The sequence below is a fragment of the Sus scrofa genome, chromosome 11, assembly GCF_000003025.6.
Source record: "Sus scrofa isolate TJ Tabasco breed Duroc chromosome 11, Sscrofa11.1, whole genome shotgun sequence".
Taxonomy (NCBI): Eukaryota; Metazoa; Chordata; class Mammalia; order Artiodactyla; family Suidae; genus Sus; species Sus scrofa.
Window position 1 is genome coordinate 49,211,064 of NC_010453.5, and position 22,475 is coordinate 49,233,538.

A 22,475-nucleotide genomic window follows, 5' to 3' on the forward strand; every position below is an offset into this window, starting at 1 on the left:
TCCCCTCATCAATCTCTCTTGTCTTTCTCCATCATCACTGCCTTACTTCGGATTCAGGATGTTTCTTGCATGCACTTCTGAAGTAAGGCAGTGACCATTTTGGTAGGAATATATATAAGAGTAAAACTTGACGACAAGATTAAGATGTGTGAAGTATTCCATGGGCTAGGGGATATCTATTTCCCAGAGGGCTAAAAACAGAAGATCTATAATCAGGGTATTTGATTCTATCCTTTTCAAACTGGAACAGAGTGGTGTTGGCCCAAGTACAGTCAGCTGGGTGACTGAAGCTGAAGATTAGCTGCACTTGGCATTCCTGATGATTTCCTCCTTAGTCTCACATGTTCATTTTGGTTTCCCATTCGTTTTATTGAATAACTACAAACACACACACACACAGATACAAACTACATAACTCTGCTTCTCAAGATGAAACTATTGGTTCCATGTCAGCAGGCAATTTCTAGAAATCTTCATTTATCAGTTGATGAAAAAAAAAAATCTGAATCTGGTCGATGAAAGGCTGTTTCAGAGTATCAGCATATAATGCCTGAATGCATGGGTTGTAGCAGCCAACCCCAGTACAGGACAATAGTATACTAGTACCAGGCTTCTCTCCATCTTCAGTCATCCCCTTTGCTCCAGTTTCCACATCAGCAGCAGAAAAATTTAACTGCAAACCAGTTCACGCATTTGCTTAAAATTCTTCCACTGTTTCCTCTGTCTATGGGATAAAATCCACCTTAGCATGGGCTGCAGAGCCTCACATGACCTGGTCTTGAGTAACCACTTTTGGGGCATTTCACCTATTTCTCCTGGTAGCCAATGCTTTAATAAGCTGTGAGTCCTTAAATGTGAAATGCTATTTCATTTGTGTCTTCACATATGTGGTTTGCTATCTTAGGAACTGCTTTCCTCCCATCACCAGCTTGAGTGATTTCTATTTATCCTTTAAGATTCTGCTAGAATGTCAGATCCTCTGGGAAATCTTTCCTGATTTCCCTGGGAGGACTCAGGTGTTCTCTCCCTCTTTTGCTGACAGTATCCTATACACATTTCTATTACAAGAACTCCTCAGGTGACATTTTAAATGTTTCATTTACATATCTGTCTCCACCAGAGTGGAAATCAGGATTTCTCATACTCATTTTGGTGTCTTCAAGGTGTAACACAAGCTGGTACAGAGCTAACCAACATATAAATGCTAAAAGAATTAAGAATTTGAAAAATGAAAGATTTCTAATCACAAAGATCAGCTTATTTCCATTTCATCATTTCCCACTATTAACAAACGGAAGTCAGCCTACCAAGGAATAAAGAGACCTTGAGTTGAAAATATAATTTGTATTAATAATAATACAAATCAATAGAGTATTTATATATTTTTTCAAATACTTACCCCTACCAGTTGTACATTGGTTAAGACAACTCAGAAAATAAATTCCTAGAGGTCTCTTTACTGCACACAATATGTAATGTAGTGTGGGTATTCAGAGCATGATATCAATCACAGTACGGCTGTTAATCCAAAGTGATTAAAAAAGAAAGTGCCAAGTTCTATTACCTAGCTAATGTCTGCAGGTAGAGACAAGGCATTTTCACAGGAAGATCCTCAGAAATGCCCTCTTTCACGCTGGGCAGGTGAGACTGGAACGGCTTTGCAGGATGGTAGCACAAAATGCTTGGTTCGGCTGCACTGCTCAGGGACAGAAGGAAGAGTGCGTTGGCTTTAATCACCTGGTGGGCTTCCATGGTGGGCAAGGCACGCGGCATCTTAACTTGCATTGGCTTCCTCCTAGACTGTTTGACCTGGAAAGAAAATTTGTAGGGATTGTTTCCTATTTGCATTCAAATTTTAAATGGCCTAAACTAAATAATTCAAGTTTCTAATACAAAATTATTAAATACCTGTAGAACGATTTTAAAATAATAACAGTGATTACAAAAAACAACATTCACTTCATGCTTTCCCTGAACTGACTGAAGCTAATTTATGTAAACAGAAAATTAAACTATATATTTTTCTTTCCTTGGGGAAGTTAAAAACCTAACTAGTACCGGTACCACACTGTCTTGATGACTGTGGCTTTGTAATATTGCCTGAAGTCTGGGAGAGTTATGCTTCCTGCTTGGTTTTTGCTCCTCAGAATTGCTGTGGCAATTCTGGATCTTTTGTGGTTCCATATAAATTTTTGGATTGTTTGTTCTAGTTCTGTGAAAAATGGCATGGGAAAGTTGATAGGGATTGCATTGGATCTGTAGATTGCTTTGGGTAGTATGGCCATTTTTACAATATTAATTTTTCCAACCCAGGGGCATGGAATATCTTTCCATTTCTTTACATCTTCTTTAATTTCCTTGATAAATGTTTTATAGTTCTCAGCATATAAGTCCTTTACCTCCATGGTCAGGTGTATTCCCAGGTATTTGATTTTTTGGGGTGCAATTTTAAAAGGTATTGTATTTTTGCATTCCTTTTCTACTATTTCATTGTTAGTATACAGAAATGAGACTGATTTCAGAATGTTAATCTTATACCCTGCTACTTTGCTGAATTGTTGATCAGTTTAAGTAGTTTTGGGGTTGAGTCCCTAGGGTTTTCTATATATAGTATCATGTCATCTGCATACAGTGACAGTTTTATCTCTTCTCTTCCTATTTGGATGCCTTTAATTTCTTTTGTTTGTCTGATTGCTGTGCCTAGGACTTCTAGTACTATGTTGAATAACAGCCGTGAAAACGGGCATCCCTGTCTTGTTCCAGATTTTAGTGGGAAGGCTTTCGGCTCTTCTCCATTGAGTATTATGTCTGCTGTGGGTTTGTCATAAATAGCTTTAATTTGTTCAGGAATGTTTCCTCTATACGCACTTTGGTAAGAGTTTTTATCAAGAAGGGATGTTGCAATTTGTCAAATGCTGTTTCTGCATCTATTGAGATGATCATGTGGCTTTTGACTTTTCTTTTGTTAATGCGGTGTATGACGTTGATTGATTTGCGTATGTTGAACCATCCTTGTGAACCTGGGATGAAGCCCACCTGGTCATGGTGTATGATCTTTTTGATAAGTTGTTGGGTTTGGTTGGCTAAAATTTTGTTGAAAATTTTTGTGTCTATATTCATCAAAGATATTGGCTGATAGTTTTCTTTTTTGGTGGTTATCTTTGTCTGATTTTGGAATTAGGGTGGTGGTGGCATTATAAATGTCTTTGGGAGTGTTCCTTCTTCTTCAACCTTTTGAAAAAGTTTAAGGAGGATGGGCACCAGATCCTCTTTGTATGTTTGGTAGAATTTGCCTGTGAAGCCATCTGGTCCTGGACTTTTATTTGTAGGGAGAGTTTTTATGACATATGCAATTTCATTTCTAGACAGTGTGGTACTGGTACCAAAACAGACAGACAGACCAATGGAACAGAATAGAGAACCCAGAAATAAACCCAGACACCTATGGTCAGTTAATCTTTGACAAAGGAAGCAAGAACATAAAATGGGAAAAAGACAGTCTTTTCAGAAAGTATTGCTGGGAAACCTGGACAGCTGCATGCAAATCAATGAAACTAGAACACACCCTCACACCATGCACAAAAATAAACTCAAAATGGCTGAAAGACTTAAATATAAGACAAGACACCATCAAACTCCTGGAAGAGAACATAGGCAAAACATTCTCTGACATCAACCTTACAAACGTGTTCTCAGGTCAGTCTCCCAAAGCAACAGAAATAAGAGGAAAAATAAACCAGTGGGACATAATCAAACTGACAAGCTTTTGCACAGCAAAGGAAACCAAAAAGAAAACAAAAAGACAACTTACAGAATGGGAGAAAATACTTTCAAATGATGCATCTGACCAGGGCTTAATCTCTAGAATATACAAGCAACTTATACAACTCAACAGCAAAAAAGCCAACAACCCAATGGAAAAAGGGGCAAAAGACCTGAACAGACATTTCTCCAAGGAAGATATACAGATGGCCAAAAAGCACTTGAAACAATGCTCAACTTCACTGACCTATTAGAGAAACTCAAATCAAAACTACCACAAGATACCACCTCACACCAGTCAGAGTGGTCATCATTAATAAGTCCACAAATAACAAGTGCTGGAGGGGCTGTGGAGAAAAGGGAATCCTCCTGAACTGTAGGTGGGAATGTAAGCTGGTACAACCACTATGGAGAACAGTATGGAGGTATCTTAGAAATCTATACATAGAACTACCATAGGACCCAGCAACCCCACTCTTGGACATATATCCAGACACAACTCTACTTAAAAAAGACACATGCACCCACATGTTCACTGCAGCACTATTCACAATAGCGAAGACATGGAAACAACCCAAATGTCCACTGATAGATGATTGGATCAGGAAGATGTGGTATATATACCCAATGGAATACTACTCAGCCATAAAAAAGAATGAAATAATGGCATTTGCAGCAACATGGATGGAACCAGAGACTCTCATCTTGAGTGGAGTTAGTCAGAAAAAGACAAATACCGTATGATATCACTTATATCTGGGCTCTAATATAAGGCACAAATGAACCTTTCCACACAAAAGAAAATCATGGACTTGGAGAATAGACTTGTGGTTGCCAAGGGGGAGGGGGAGGAGGAGGGAGTGGGGTGGACTGGGAGCTGGGGGTTAATGGATGCAAACTGTTGCCTTTTGAATGGATTAGCAATGAGATCCTCCTGTGTGGCACTGGGAACTATGTCTGGTCACTTGCGATGGATCATGATAATGTGAGAAAATAGAATGTGTACATGTAGGTGTAACTGGGTCACCCAGCTGTACAGCAGAAAAAAAATTGTATTGGGAAAATAATTTAAAAAAGAAAAGAAAAGAAAAAGAAAAAAGAAACCTAACTAGTAAAATCCAAATACAATTATTATTATTATTATTATTATTTTTGCTTTTTAGGGCCACACCTGTGGCATATGGAAGTTTCCAGGCTAGGGTCAAATTGGAACTATAGCTGCTGGTCACAGCTATAGCCACGCCAGATTTGAGCCACGTCTGTGGCCTACACCACAGCTCACAGCAATGCCGGATCTTTAACCCATGGAGGGAGGCCAGGGATCGAACCCGCAACCTCATGGTTCCTAGTTGGATTTGTTTCCCCTGCGCTATAACGGGAACTCCCCAAATGCAGTTATTAAAAAAAAAAAAGGGTAAATATTCTGTGTATGTGTGTGTACATTCAGCAAAATTTTATTTAGGTGTGCCACTGGTGTCAATGATCCTAAGTTTCCCTAAGTCCTACAACCGTAATTAGGGATTAAGAAGAAGAGAAAGGAGATAAAGAATCAAGAAAGAGAAGAAAAAAGAAAAAAAAGAGAGAGAAAGGTGAAGCTGAAAGCTATACATATGTGTAGAGTAGCAGGCAATTAATAATAAAAAATTACACTTCTCAATAAGGGATGTAAGCTACAGGTTAGTTGTTTTGTGTTATTCCAAGATACAATTTGTTTTTGTAATTAAGAACAGCTGACCTGGTACATAAATCAATAATAATTATATATTATTCCTGTTATAAAAGCTGACCTTTAATATCAACCATGTGGAGCTGGTTGATATTATGATCATTAAAAGACATTTTTATAAGGTTCACCCTTACCATTAACAGTATATCCAGAACAAAAGAAAAATACCTTCTCCCTTGCAGCAGCCTGTTTTTCACGGAGGTATTTTTCTCTGCAGCGGTCACAGACAAGATACCACGTGCTCCCCCCTATGCCGCCATCACCACAGTTACCGGCCCATCCGCCACAGAAATGCCCAATGCTGTTGTAACCTTGCCCACCAGCATACCGGCCACAACCTTGAAATGAGAATACAAATAAATACTTAACACTTTAAGTGTCCTTAAGAGTCTGATCCTTGCCACATAAATGAAGACTTTTCTTCTCCAAGGGAAATACTGAAGCAAACATCTAACTTCCTATTTTCCCCCAGGCTGTTACTTATACCAGGAAAATTGCAGGCATGATCAAAAAGCAATCAATTAAATGATGCCTAAAATACTGAAGATACTCTACACGGGCAGATGAAGAGAAACACAAGATGTGGGTACATTTAGATTTCTCTAAATATGCCCAAAAAATTGGACAAAGGAGTATAAAATATTCCATAAGAATGATATATTTTATAAAGCATGTATTTTATAAAAGGTTCAGTGTAATATGTAGGGATAGAAAAACATTTGCCCAAATTTATAATAGGTAAATTTTGGAATACGAATCAATTGTTATAGAAATAGTTACATTTGGAGTTCCCGTTGTGGCTCAGTGAACCTGACTGGTATCTATGAGGACGCGGGTCTGATCCCTGGTCTCACTCAGTGGATTAAGGATCTGGCATAGCCGTGAGCTGTGGTGTAGGTTACAGATGAGGCTTGGATCCTGAGCTGCTGTGGCTGTGGTGAAGGTCGGCAGCTACAGCTTCGATTGGACCCCTAGCCTGGGAACCTACATATGCCAAGGGCGCAGCCCTAAAAAGACAAAAAAATGACACACACACAAAAAGAAATAGTTACATTTATCTAAAATACTGTCTTCTGATGAAACAGTTTTCTTTTCCACAGGAAAATACCCAAGGAAGCCAATCTAATCTAATCTAATTTACAATTCTGAACGGGAAAACAACACAACCAGAGAAGACCTAATGTTAGGATACTCCCTATGTGTGTGGACATGTCAACATTCTATTTTGTGAGACATCTTAATAGCATCCTTTGGGTAACACATAAACCATTTCAAAAGGAAACAAAATTTTAGACTGTAATACTTTAAAATGAAATAGTATTAAACTGGCTTACACACTATTAGAATTCTTTTACCTATCTTCCACAAAACCTATGTTGATAATGCGTTTACTTTTTATTTTTTAATTTTTTTTGTCTTTTAGGGCCGCACTCATGGCATATAAAAGTTCTCAGGCTAGGAGTTGAATCGGAGCTGCAGTTGCTGGCCTATGCCACAGCACAGCAATGCCAGATCTGAGCCGAGTGAGTCTGACTTTATGCTGCAACTCACGGCAACGCCAGATCCTTTAATCCAGGGGGAGGCCAGGGATCAAACCCCCATCTTCCTTGATCCTAGTTGGAGTCTTAACCTGCTGAGCCACAACAGGAACTCCTGATAACACACTTTGAAATCACATTATAAGTTCCCAATGTTGCTCAGCATTTTAAAGACTCAACGTTGTCTCTGTGAGGATGCAGACTCAGTCCCTGGCCTCGCTCAGTGGGTTATGGATCTGGGATTGCCACAAGCTGTGGCACAGGTCGTAGATGCAGCTCAGATGCTCTGTTGATGTGTGGCTGTGGTGTAGGCCTCAGCTGCAGCTTCCATGCGATCCCAGAAACTTCCATATGCTGCAGGTGTGGCCGTAAAGAGATAAAGGAAAAAAAAGAAAGAAAAAAAAATCACATTATAAGATACTATTAATTCTGGGCAACAGCTTCCCTGTATCTTAGGGTAATTCATGGAATAACTTAAGTCAGATGTGACCCAACTCATTTTTTACACAAAGTACTTACAAACACACAGCAGCATCGCTTACCAGGGTGGGCCTGCCTCATGTGGTATGTCACCGGGTAGGGATGCGACTCTCCGCACAGCTCACAGATGGTATCTTTCTCCGGTCCTCCTACTGCCAGCTGGGCCATCTCACCAAACAAATTACCCCTCGGCCGAACTTCAGTCTTTTCTTTCTTCTTTTTTTCTTTTTTGGCCTTTTTATTCTCTTTCTCACACTCTTTCTTTTTAAGGACTGCACATGAACCAGGGCTTGGAAAAATCATATTCTGGGAAGCTGCTTTGATAGTAGCCAAAGAGATGTCTTCCCAAAAAGCCACTAAATGCTGCAGAGTTAAGGGAAGAGGAGATTTAGACTTCATTGGGTGATGCACGGACATTTCGAAAGTGGCCTCAGTTTTCCCATCTTCACACTTTTCATGCAGAGGAGGTTCCTTAAGCATAGACAATACCTTATTTTTGTTGATACTACCCATTTTAGATATATCTGGTCCATGAGGTGCAATATTAAACATATTCAGCGCAGATGATATTTCCAATGAGTGTCTATTTTTCAATTTGGTTTCCTTTTCCTCGGTAGGCTGCTGGCTGTTTAAACTACTTCTTATGGGGGCATGCTCTTTGGAAAGCTCAGGGTTAAATTTTAAGAAGGAGGAACAAGCCATGGCGTCATGCACTATGCCCTCGTGCCACAGGAAAGAGGCAAAGACCGCCCTGGCACACTCAGCCACGGAAGGAGACATGGCTTGCTTGGCGGGCTCTAAAGGTTTGGATCCATCTCCTTTGAAGAGAAAGCTAGATTTTTCCTTCTTGGGCCTGGTGTGCCTATTAGCACATTTTCGACTTATTTTGGGGGATGCTCTCATTTCCTGTTCATCTTTCAGTGGTGCTTTTCCTATACTGAAATGCACTTTATTTGAACCTTCATCCACGCTCTTAAACTCACTGCTTTCATCACAGGTGCTGTCTGTGACACTATTTGTTTTTAAAGTACTGGAAGTGCAGACTTCGACCACCTCACTGTGGAGGTTTTCCTGCACCACGTGGGGAGAAGGCGCTCTATTTTCAGATCCGGGGGACTCTTTAGAATCCTTTGGTACTGGTTTTGGTTTTGGCGATGTTGACCGTCCCCTTAATGGTTCAGTGAGGGGCATCTTCTTCTTGCGGAGGGTGTCTGGATCAAGGGTGTAAGAGTCTGATTTGGAGCGTTCCCGAGGAGGGTCGAGTTTCGTCTTCACGGGAGCAGCGCTTTTCTGAGGTAGATTTTTATCATGCGGTGAGGAGGAGCGCGGAGAACTGGCGCCAGATGGGCTAGACCTACTGGCTGGGAGAGTCTTTGGCTTAGGGGATGATGACCGAGAACCTGGTCCTGGGGATTCAGCTCTGAAGCTAGAAGACATCCGCCCATCAGATTTTAGTGTCTGCAAGGTGTTATGGTTGGGGGACAATGACCTACTATGAGAATCTGACCTCAACTTTGCAGCATCAGATTTCAACATGAGCGATTCGCTCGCTGATAAGCCTTCTGTGCCCCTCGGCTTCTTCTGCTCAACCGTTGTGCGGCTCATACGCCCATCAGGTTTAAGTGTCCTGCTGTGTTTGGAGGACAGTTCTGATTTTCCTGGTGTACACAGTGGTCTAGAAGATGTTGAGATAGTTCCTCGGTCACCTGTATGGTCCATTTCATAGTGAAACTTGTTAATATAATTATAATTTACTGATGATTTAGCCACTAAACAATGAAATAAAAAACATAGCTAAAAAAAAAACCTTGTATTGCTTGTCAAAGACAAAATACTTGAAGAATAAAGACAAAATACTTGAAGAATAAAGGAAATAATTCTCATAAAATCCTTATCACATCGTTATACAACCATTTCCACTCAAAACCTATTTTAAATGGATGTAAAACAGACTGAACAAATAGTATCTCTGCACCAGTACGGCTTATCCATGACACCTGAACCTCAGCCTTAGTACAATAATTAATCGGAATTTCCATTCCGTGAGGGACTAGAAAGAAAAAAAAAAAAACATAATTTTTTGGACTAAGACATTATGAGAACATGTACTTTTAAATATAAAGTATTTGAGCTTAAATTTCTAGTAGAGTGATACAACTCATCCTCATTAGAGCAATGGTGCAGGTCTTGCTGAATTAGGAAACAGAATCTATGCATAGATACACTCCTTGTTTTTAGGTCATGAATAAATAACGCTAATAAAGAGATGTTTAGGAGACATTTTATAATTCTAATATTCTAGTAATTGGATTAGAATAGTTTATAGTTAATACACCAGAATACCCTAAATATATTTAATTTCATGCAATTCAGGCAGCCTATTATTTATAAAGAGATTATATTCTAAATGCTTATTTAGTTCATAAGTTTAGCTGGTTAGAACTCAGAGCCTGTGTCCCCGTGGAAAGAAGAAAAAAGGTAGAATTCTCAGAATTAGAAGTTCAAGTCTGAATTCCGGGGCCTTTAAACAAGGAATCGGGAGAATAAGAGAAAAAAAGATAAAAGAAAAATAATGGCACTCTTTCCTAGGCAAAGCACTAGCTATTTCTACATGGACACTGTTTTTGGCAGCCTGGCCTGGTTCAGGGTCCCTCCTTCCTACTCTCCATGCTCCCTAGGAGGCACTATGGCCAGCTCGTCTTTGCTGCCAGTATGTGTTACAACCTTCAAGATTACCTCTCCTCCCTAAAAATAAAAACTCCTATCCTTAGTGCAAGTGATACTAGCTCACTCTTAGGAGGAGAGCAACCTGGGTGAAGTGATTCAAGTGAAGTGAAAAACTGAAAATCCATAAACCTTGCTAGAAGCATTTATATCTTTTGAAAAAGGTACTTAGTAAATTGAGATATTAATTGGTTATATTGTGGTTTTTTTCTTTTTTTTTTTTTTTTTTAAGGGATATGAACACATTTGGACAACACAGGGAAGTGTCTGGGGCTTGCCTGCACGTGTGTGTGTTTACAGTCTCACCGAGTTATATGTAGGTCAAGAGAGTACTGTCATAGAATCTGCCTCCTCAGGAAAGGCCTGCAAGGGCTGCTGTTTCTGTTACTACTCGTCCCTGATGTAATGTTAAGAATGGGTCAATATAGTAAGTGTTCAATAAATATCTGTTAAATGAGTAAATAAATTTTTATTTCCTTACTTTGTTTTCGTTTTTCTTCTGCTAGTCACAAATGTGTAGATTCTCTGAAAATTCACTTCTTACTTTTATGGCTCCCATGGCAACAGGGCAAAGGTAACAGTAGCCACTGTTGCATAAGGAAGGGTCAGATTTTGTAAACAAATATATTGTATTTGGTAGAATTAAACATCATTCTCGTCCTTGCCACTAATTTTGAGTGAATGATGTCTAGAGCACTCGTTATTACTCTGCCAGCTGGAAATGCCTTCATCATATTTATTTCATAAGCTGAACCATATACAATGGTGAATCTAGACAAACAAACAGAAAATCTTTTGGAGTTAGCACCCTTCTCTCTAAAAGATCAATTTGTGAATTGAAAAAGGTTTGCTTTCTAATTAATGATGCACAATTTCTCATAAAGGAAATCTCCTCTGTGACTGGCTTAACAATAGAATCTTTCAAGTATCAGGAACACCACTTGTCATAGGCTAGCAAAAATGTCTGTAGAGAGAGCTAGAGTGTATGGGCCGCTATATACCTTATTTCTCTGCATCTAGTAATGGTGAATGTTTTTACGATCTGCAAGTGTTGATAGCGGAATACTGTTGGAGTCTAGGAGCCTAAGTAATGCACAGTTATTTCTTCCTGAGATGTATTTGTCAAATTATAATTAAGTCCTGCTGAAAAATGTACTCTTCCAAAATATCCTTCATACATTTTTAAAAAACAAACATGTCATGTTAGTTAAGTGCGGCAAACCTACACGCTAAATACCTAACTGATGTTTACTGTCTTCATTTCGGTTTCAAAAGTTTTGAAGTATGTAGTGAGTATTACTAAAAATGGTCATGTTGTGGCTGCTTTAGGTATCAATAAATATAAAGAGACACTTTGTTAAAAAGCTTTAGATCATAAATACTTTTACTCTCATCACTTAATTCTGTTTAATGTTTATCATAGGTAAGTTTAAGTGATAAAGGGCACTTTTTTAATCTCAAAAGAATTCTAAAGAAAAAAATAATACAGGACAGGGTAAAAATTTAGTACATTCAAACAAATAAATAAAAATGTTAAACATTTAAGTATTCATTTACTAAGAGCCTGCATAATTTTCATGCCAAAATCACAAATAAAAGGCTTATGATACCATCCTATAATATACCATAATACTACACTGTAATAGGATATGCCATTGTATATAGTTTATATCGGGTTACACATCACTATATACTTCAGGGAACAGGCTTTATAGCCTAACATTATATAACATCACTGTGAACTGTACAAAGGAGAAATGTAAAACTGTTTTACTCATTTCTAAGAATACAAGATTTTAAAAGTTTAATTAAATACTATTTTAAGATAAAAAATGTGATTAGGCATTGACAGTATTTTAAAAAACCAAAGCATATTTTAAAATTGTCTGACATTTTATCAATTCTCGATACTTTAAATATTTCTAAGTTTAAAATATTAAAACTAAATGGCTAAGAAATACTATAAGGAAAACTCATGCCAGACAGGTCAGCCCTCAAAACTAAGGAACAATTAAAACATTTAATTACCAAACTACTTCTCATAAAAAACTAAGATAGGAAAATTATTTTTACATTATATAACAGAAGAATGAGTCTAAGGTTAACCTGTCACATGAGATGCTATACTCTTAGAGATCACAGTGGGCTTTATAGTTTACACATATACCACCTTGTTCTGACAATAATGGTTTTACAATTCTCCAAAGGCATTTATTTCTACATACTTATTTTTTAAGATCTCATATAGGCTTGAAATTAAATAAATATTTAACCTACAGATACAGTAAACAGGCATATCAATTAGGATAACCAATATTACAATATTGAACAGATATGTTACAAATTACCCCCAAACATCAACTTTAAATAAAATGATAAATTTTAATCTTAAAATATGGAATGAGATGAAAATGACTGAGGTGAACTAAAACTTCTTTCTTGAAACCTCCTGTGTTTATTAAGAATGGCCCATCCATGAACGCACGCATACCCACCCTTCAGTTTGTGAGACAGAGATGAGAGAGCAGAGGCAGGCCCAGCTACACCATAATTTTTGTAAAAGCGCTCACGAGAAGCAAGGTTGCGAGATGGAGATTCTACAGTGGAAAACATTGGCAAAGAAGCAGCACAGATTCAATGGAAAAAAAATTTAGCAGAGAACACAAGCAGAAACAAAGCATTTCAAATGGTATGCGCAACTCTGACTGTCATTAAAAAGTTTATATTCTGCTAAATTTTTCTACATTTCTCTAAAATTAAAAGTGAAAACAAAGGTCAAATTAATTAATTTAGACTAATAATGACAGCGCTAAATGAGTTAGCTTTAAAAACATTCATAGCACTTATGATAAATCAAATTTGAGCATTTCTTTTTAGGCTAATATTTCTTTAACTCAGTTTTCTTTAATTTAGTGCTCACTTACTTATAAATTAAAGTTTATAAGTAATTTTTCTTTTGGTAAACAGTGAGAGATAAAGAAATGTTACTTACAGTTTAACCTAGTGTCACCTGGTTTTCTGTATGGAAACATGATTATAATTTTTCCAGTTATGTATCTCACAATGGACCCAAGTTGACATTTATGGTTGAATACTGTCCTGAGTCCATTTTCAGTAAAACATGTTAGTACTATTACCAATATTTAGTATTTGTTTTATAGATCTTATTACTGATACCAAATTATATTTATAAAGTTTCATGACACAAACAAAGCAAAGAAAACTTACAAATCACTGAAAATGTCAGACACATTAATGATTTACCATGGAGAAAATGAAGTACTTAAAATTAAAAAAAAATTAACTTTTTTTCAAAGAATTAATAGAACTTTTAAAGCAGTCTTTCAAAAGCAGTATGCTAAAAAAAAAAAACTATAAATCTGAAAATAAATCCACTATTTAAATTTTTAACTCAGGACAATAAAATAAATGTAATAACTGAGCTGAAATAAATTCAGATAATAAGGAGATAACTTTCTCAATATTACTGAAATAAAAAAGGGATACAACACACACTTTTTAAAATTTTCTTCTTAGGGTGACACCTGTGGCATATGGAAGTTCCCAGGCTAGGAGTCGAATAGAAGCTACAGCTGCCAGCCTATGCCACAGCCACAGGAAGGTGTGATCTGAGCCGTGTCTGCGACCTACACCACAGCTCAGAGCAATGCCAGATCCTTAACCCACTGAGTGAGACCAAAGATCGAACCCTCATCCTCATGGATACTGGTTGGGTTTGTAACCTGAATGAGCCACAATGGGAACTCCCAACACACACTTTTCTCAAAACAGAAAAATAACTGACTCATGGCCAAGATTAAAGATGAACTACTCAAAAACTAAAAAGTCCTTCCATATAATATACTGAGTGTATATAATGTATAAGACATTATCCCAGGAACTGAGGATAAAATGATGAAAGAAATGAAGTCCCTGCTCTTATGGAGCTTATCCTCTGGCAAAAGGAGACAGACAATGGATATATGCTAGGTCCAGTGGTGATAATCTTGGGAGTCATAAGCATGCAGATGTTCAGTAATACTACATGCCTGGATAAGACCACCTAGAGAACAAGGTCTAGGAGAGAACACAGCCCTGGGACATTCCTAGGAATACAGAATGAAGGAGGGTGTTAAAATGAGACCAGAAATGAACAGCTGAGGTAGGAATTATCCAGCAGGCAAAGGAAGAAGGTGTTTCAAGGAAGAAAGATCAATCCTGTCAAATACTGCCAATAGAGCAAGTAAAATGAGACTTTAGATTTTAGAGCTGACAACTGAACTTAGTAAAACAAAAATCAGACTGACCAGAGCAGTTTGTGTGGATAAGGACAACTGAAAAGACTCCTGACAGTGGTTCAAGTGGATGAAGAGATGGACAACATGCCATCAAGTCATCTTCATCAAGGTTAAAAAAAATGCTAAAATTTTAATATTTTTAGCATCTTTCCTTTTAAAGTCTATAAAGCTCAAAAGGTACCAGGCACTGCAAAAGGAGTTCTTATGCCATTTCTGTCTCATATAATAAATACATAGTTTGCAACTCTCACTGAAAATATCAATTAGGAGAGTGCCAGCTTTTGACTGGAATTCAAGGGCAATTCAAACTGCTAATACAAGGATACAGTCTTGTAGCTTGGCCCCTAAAATCTATGAAGTCTGGGTTTAGCAGGACACAGGAACAGGAAATCAGAATACTATCTGGATTCAAAGCACCCATACAAAGTTAGAAGGACACTTGAAGGGTAAGATGCTACAGGTTTAAGGACAAACTCCTGGAAAAGGTTTTGAAGCCAAAACGGCCTTGAATTCCTTTCAATATGTTACAAAGCCTAAAGAGACCGGATTTCTAGGTATGATTCAGAGTGAATAAGAAGAAACATTTTGAAAGTCTAAAAGAGGTTATTGTTAAGTGCCTAAAGAAACTAAGCTATGACTACATATAACACTTATCCTACACATTTAATTTTCATAAAATTTGCTCATGTTTAAAATACTTTGAAACAGTTAACTTTTAAAAATATTTTTATCTTTCAATTTAAAAAGTGAAGTAATCCTTAACAGATACATTGCTATCCACGCACAAAAGAAAAAAAAAATCAACTAAAAGTTTTATACATATGATGAAGATTACGCCCGTTCTTTGGCTTTACAGACATAGCTAATTATTAAATTCATCTCTGTAGAATTTTGATTTATTTGTGCATAATATAGTTAACTAAGGAGGATAATATTTAAAACAATATCAAAAGCAGGGGATTTTTTCTTTCAGTATTCATTTCAAGCCAAGGTTTTTTGGTATAAAATATATCCTTATTAACAACATGGTTCTTTACATATCATTTATTTTTTGTTTTAAATCCCATATATCAAGTTCCCTGGGGTACTTCATTCATTCTCCGGTCACAGAAACAATGAACTTACTGTAAATTGTATTAAAAATTATTACCAAGGATAATGATAGAAATAAAACAGTATAACTTTCCTTTTTAACAAAGAAAGCCATTCTCATTTCAGTTGGACAAAGACAAATTGTGGTTTTGCTGTTCCAGAACCGTGATGGGACAAAACAATAGAAGAATCAAGATACCTGTCACCATCTGGTGGCAGTACAGGAAACTGCATTTCCGAGATTTAGAAAGTGGCATATACTCTTTTAGTGTTCAGTCACTACCACGTAGGCTGTTTCCATATCTTGGCAATTATAAATAATGCTGCTATGAAAACTGGGGTGCATGTATCTTTTTGAAAAAGTATTTCCATTTTTTTGTATTATACCCAGTGAATCTGCTGGGTTATACTGCATTTCTGTTTTTAGTTGAGGAATCTCCACTCTGTTTTCCACATGGCTACATCAATTTACAATCCTAACGGGGTATGAAGGTTCTCTTTTCTCCACATCCTTGCCAATATTTGTTATTTGTAGATGAGAACCAACCGACATGTATGAAGTGAATGTATACAATGGAATATTAGCCACAAAAAACACTGAAATTCTGCTATTTTGCAACAATGTGGATGGACCTAGAGAGTATTACACTACGTGAAATAAGTCAGACAGAGAAAGACAAATACTCTATGTTATCACTTACATGTAGAATCTAAAAAATAAAACAAATGTTTATAAAAATGAGACAGAAACAGTCTCACAGGTATAGAGAACAAAACCAGTCATTACCAGTGGGGAGAGGGAAGAGACAAGATAGGGGTATGGGATTAAGAGACACAAACTACTATGTATAAAATAAATAAGCAATAAGGACACTGAATAGCACAGGGAAATACAGCTATTATTTTGTAAACACTTTGAGTATAATCTATACAAATATTAAATCACTGTGTTGTGTACCTTAAACTAATATATTATAAATCAATTAAATCTCATTAAAAAAATTGAGCAATGATCACAAATACTGAATTTTACATATAAGAATCAGTAATAACAAAGCTGACTACTGATAGAGTCTGATATAAACTTCCACAAGCTGGGGGTAGTTCAAAAATATCACAACTATATGAAATAAAACTCACAGCAGCTATTTCAAAAGAACACGTTTTGGCCTCATGCTCAATTTAGCATTGAATTTAGGCTAAAATGTACTATTTTCAAGCTGCGACATTACCAAGTTACTAGTAGGCAATGTTAAAATGGGATAGTAGGAAGGACCCTATAGGGGAAATACATATATTCAAGAGGTCAAGTGTCTAATCTCTTTGCAGATATCATCATTCCTGACACTCAGATAAGAGACAATATTGATGGGAATTTTTTTTCACAGACATTCTCCTGGGATACTACAAATAACAACTTGCAGCAATAATCATCTTCAATATCTACTTTTGCTTCTCTCTTTGTCTCACTGTCAATCTTAGGCAGGCAGCAGAGCAGTTACAGATTTTACAGTATCAGTCTGCAGTCTACAGATTTTACAGTATCAGTCTAACTATTGGATGTCATGCTAATAAATTGAAATTGAAATTAAAATAAATTTTAGAAACTGAAAGCACTTGAAGAACTTCTATAAATAAGTCTATGATGGCATCTGAATTTCACTGTGTTCTGTTTGTGCTTAGACACATCTACATTATGTGTGTATACATATTTTTTAGATACAAGAAGGATCTAATTCTGCAGATCTTTCATAAACAATGATGACAACATTCTGTCAAGTTTATGGCAGGATGACAGAACAGCACTCCTGACTTTCTTCAATTTTTAATTTTCAATTTAAACTCTGATAATCATACATCTGCATTCTTCTCTGAGCAGAACTTCAGATATTTTGACAGTACAGACGCTTACAACAGGCAGCAAATGCTTAAGTTTAACTTATAATTCAGATATTCTTGAAATTACTTATTTTATTTATTTTTATTTTATTTTATTTTATCTTTTTGGGACCGCACCTGCAGCACATGGAGGTTCCCAGGCTAGGGGTCGAATCAGAGCTGTAGCTGATGGCCTACACTAGAGCCACAGCAACGCAGGATCTGAACTGCATCTGCAACCTACACCACAGCTCATGGCAGCGCCGGATCCTTAACCTACTAAGCGACGCCAGGGATCAAACCTGCATCCTCATGGATGCTACTTGGGTTTGTTAATTGCTGAGCCATGACAGAAGCTCCTATTATTATTATTTTTAAATAAGGGTAACCTCTTTAATAACACATTTAAAGAGGTATTTTAATTAACCTATTGATATTATCAAGTCACAGAATATGAAATCAAAGTGCAATTTTAAATATGGTGGCTTATTTAGATATAATCAATTTATTAACAATTTCCTTTATTCTTAACAAACTCTTTATCTTAATATATGCCAGCCACAGTTCTGAGCACTTTACATTATTAACTCATTTAATTTGCAAAATAACACTATGAATGCAATGCTACTGTTATCATCACCATTGGATAGGTGCAAATACCAAGAAACTTTAGGTGCATTGCACCAGATCTTGAACTAATGGCACAACCAGCATTCAGACTCCAGTCTGTGCTCCGAATCACTATATTAGATGCCACTTTAACAGAAAATGAAATTGCAGCCCAGAGAAATTATGTTTACTCAGTCTTTTTAAAAAATTACTCAATGAATTTTATTACATTTATAGTTGTACAACGATCATCACAACCCAATTTTACAGCATTTCCATCCCAAATCCCCAGCCCATCCTCCATCCCCCAACCTGTTTCCTTTGGAAATCATACGTTTTTGAAAGTTTTTCAAAATACTTAGGAATAAACCTATCTAAAGAGACAAAGACCTGTACTCTGAAAACTGTAACACCCTGATGAAAGAAATCAAAGATGACACAAACAGATGGAAAAACATACCCATGCTCTTGGGAATGTAAGAATCAATATTATCAAAATGACTACACTACCCAAGGCGATCTCCATATTCAATGCAATCCGTATCAAATTACCAAGGACATTTTTCATAGAAGTAGAACAAAATTTCTTAAAGTTTGGAAGCACAAAAGACCCAGAATAAACAAAGCCATCCTGAGAAAGAAAAATGGAGCTGAAGGAATCAGGCTCCCTGACGTCAGACTATACTACAAAGCTACAGACATCAAAATCGTATGGCTCTGGAACAAAGACAGAAATATAGATCAGTGGAACAGGATAGAATGCCCAGAACTAAATCCACGCAGCTAGTCATCTGATCTATGACAAAGGAAGGAAGAATATACAGTGGAGAAAGACAGCCTGTTCAATAAGAGGTGCTGGGAAAACTGGACAGCCACATGGAAAAGAATCAAATTAGAATACTTCCTAACACCACACACAAAAACAAGCTCAAAATGGATAAAAGTCCTAAATATAAGACCAGATACTATAAAGCTCTTAGAGGGAAACATAGGTCAAACACTCTCTGACATAAACCACAGCAATATATTCTCAGATTCACCTCCTAAAGTAATGACAGTAAAAACAAATGGGACTTAATTAAACTTAACAGTTTCTGCACAGCAAAGGAAACCCGAAACAAAACAAAAAGACAACCTACAGAATGGGAGAAAATATTTGCAAATGAAGTGACTGAAAAGGGATTAATCTCCAACATTTTATTTATTTATTTTTTTCTTTTGTCTTTTTCAGCCACACCCATGGCATATGGAGGTTCCCAGGCTAGGGGTCTAATCGGAGCTGTTGCTGCCAGCGTATGCCAGAGCCACAGCAATGCTAGATCCGAACCACATCTGCAACTTACACCACAGCTCACAGAAATGCCAGATCCTTAACCCACTGAATCCCCAAAATTTGTAAATACCTCCTGCAGCTTAATACCAAAAAAACAAAGAACCCCATCAAAAAAATGGGCAGATGATCTAAACAGAGAATTCTCCAAAGACATTCAGATGGTCAAAAAACACATGAAAAGATGTTATACATCACTCATTATTAGAGAAATGCAAATCAAAACCACTATGAGGTACCACCTTACACCAGCCAGAATGGCCATCATCCAAAAGCCTACAAACAATAAATACTGAAGAGGGTGTGGACAAAAGGTTTCCTTTACACTGTTGGGGGGAATGTAAATTGGTGCAACCACACTACTGTTTTACTGTGGAAAACAGTATGGAGAGTCTTCAGAAAACTAAAAATAGAATTAGCATTTGATTCAGCAATCTCACTCCTGGGCATCTATCCAGAGAAAACCATAACTTGAAAAGACACATGTACTCCAATGTTCACTGCAGCACTATTCACAATAGCCAAGACATGGAAACAACCTAAATGTCCATCGACAGAGGAGTGGATCAAGAAGATGTGGTACATATACACAGTGGAATATTACTCAGCCATTAAAAGCCAAGAAATAATAGCATTTGCGGCAACATGAATGGACCTTGAAATTATCATGCTAAGTGAAGTTAGACAGTAAGACACCAACATCATATGCTATCACTTACATGTGGAATCTAAAAAAAGGACAGCATGAACTTCTCTGCGGAACAGATGCTGACTCACACACTTTACTATTATTATTATTATTTTATTATTATTTTACTTTTTAGGGCCACACATGTGGCATAAGGAAGTTCCCGGGCTAGGGGCTGAATCAGAGCTGCAGCTGCCAGCCTATGCCACAGCCACAGCAACATGGGACCCGAGGCATATATGCAACCTACACCACAGCTCGTGGCAATGTTGGATCCTTAACGCACTGAGTGAGGCCAGGGATTGAACCCGCATCCTCATGGATACTAGGTGGGTTCGTAACCTGCTGAGCTGCAATGAGAACTCTCTGGAAATTACTATGAAAAAACTAGCTTATTGGTTATTTAGGAGGCAATATATAAATTATACCTTCAACCTGGCCAAAATATCTGAGCAACCGAACAATATGCAGATACAAAATAAGTACAAATAAGGATAATTACTGTTCCACTTCTATCGAGGTTTTGGAGAATTTAGAATAAGGTGATAGTGATGATAATTACATACCCTAAATGGCAGCTGTCTGGACTGACAGCTGTAGATGCAGTATCACTACATAACTGATAAATCCAGAATCCTAGTAAACGTATCAGAAGAAAAGGAGCTTAAAACACTGAAGAGGAACTAAATGTTATTTACATAAACGATGGTATACTAAATGAATTATAAAGGAATGAAAGCTAGAACAAAACTTCCAACTTAAGTATAAAATAGAAATAAGCTCCTCACTAGAATATAACATTAATCCATATGCTACAAATGTAGAAAGGCAGATGGATGAAATCTGTAAGGCAGATAAACCCCCAAAACATGCCATGTCTCTAAATGACTTCTAGACCTAACTGCACTTGCATAAAACATATTTGTAGCATGTTAGTGAATATACAGTAAATTAAATTCTTTGTAAATATGGTTAATGGATACAACATTAGGAAAAAGCATGTCACTTAAGTTTGTGGAGGCTGAAAGTAGAAAAATTCTAAGTAAAATCTTGAGTGTATGTATGTACCCTAGGTCTTATAAAGAATTACTTAAAAACATTCCAAGTAAAGAATCGCTCCTTAAGTAATAACTTGAGTCAAAGATGGGGCTGCTCTCATAAAAAAAATTTTGGCTCCCCAAAAACTGCTTATTAGCTGCAAGGGAAAAAATAGTAACAATACATCTTCTGACTTCAGAAGTACACAAGGCTAATATAGCACAGAGCTAAAACTGAACACAAAAAAGCTTTTAAGGACAGAATGCTTACGTTTGGAGAAAAGAAAGAGCAGGCATTGGCTCACTGCCTCAAGCCTGGGAAAAGTGTCATCTATGGATAAAGCAGAGGCAATGTTTCATTTATTATTATCATTATTATTAATTATTGTTATTGCTGTTATTAGGGATGAGGAAGGGATTTTTGTTTCCATGTTCTCTAACAGGCTGAGAAGATCGGACAACCAGAACTGCCTTTGTGATATTGTGAATTTCCCATCTAGCAAAAGTTCATCAGAATGTTGTTGAGGGATTTAAGATATAAAATAAGAAGGTTAGACTAGACGGCCTCTTTTCTTTCCCAGTTTTTACAGTCAACGTAAGATAACTGAGATGTTGTAGGAAAAAAAAAAAAAATCACTGAAGTGAGTGAAGAGTTTGTTATTCAAGTCTTAAATTTGCCAACTAATTGTATAACTTTGGGCAGCTCACTGAGAATTCTCTTACCTCCAAAATGAGAGCTGGATAACTTCTTAGGCCCCCTGAACACTAGAAGTTAATCATACCATCAGATGACCTATTTCTTTAACAACCAAATGGGTGTGGGACCAGGGCCGGGGGAGAGAAAGATAATCTCTAATGATAAAGGATGAGAAATATCATTTAAAAGATAAACATTTAGTTGATGATGGTGATGGTACCACAGGTGTATGCATATATCCAAACTCATCAAAATGTATACATTAAAGAAGTGCAATTTCTTGTATATCAATTATAGCTCAATAAAACTGTACAAAAAAAGGAGAGAAACTTTGAGTTTTAGTTTTGCGAAGGCTAAGTGACAAGATAGAGAATAGGAAGGTGGGAGATATGGCAGACCTAATATGAAAATAAAATTGAGATACTTTAAAAAATACTTTCTGAATTAAATTAATTGCAAAGTCATGACAATGCTTTAATGATCCATTTTTACTAAGAATGTATATGTGAATACTTTAATAATGTATTGTCAGGAGTTCCCATTGTGGCACAGTGGTTAACAAATCTGACTAGGAACCATGAGGTTGCAGGTTCGATCCCTGGCCTTGCTCAGAGGG

General features: G+C 36.9%; 1 protein-coding gene across 21 annotated transcripts in view; it reads right to left on the minus strand.

Moving 5' to 3' along the window:
* MYCBP2 (MYC binding protein 2, E3 ubiquitin protein ligase) overlaps nucleotides 1–22,475 on the minus strand; it is a 268,897-nt gene that overhangs the window by 47,095 nt on the left and 199,327 nt on the right. For 12 of the 21 annotated variants that reach the window (XM_021065752.1, XM_021065749.1, XM_021065747.1 and 9 more), the window contains 3 exons: nucleotides 7,569–9,212; nucleotides 5,657–5,826; nucleotides 1,565–1,809 (listed from right to left, as the gene is read on the minus strand). In XM_021065752.1, the coding sequence (XP_020921411.1) occupies nucleotides 1,565–1,809; nucleotides 5,657–5,826; nucleotides 7,569–9,212 (2,059 nt within the window). Of the gene's footprint in view, nucleotides 1–1,564; nucleotides 1,810–5,656; nucleotides 5,827–7,568; nucleotides 9,213–12,725; nucleotides 12,828–22,475 lie in introns of all 21 variants that reach the window. The other 9 variants (XM_021065733.1, XM_021065732.1, XM_021065739.1 and 6 more) reach the window with 1 other exon arrangement.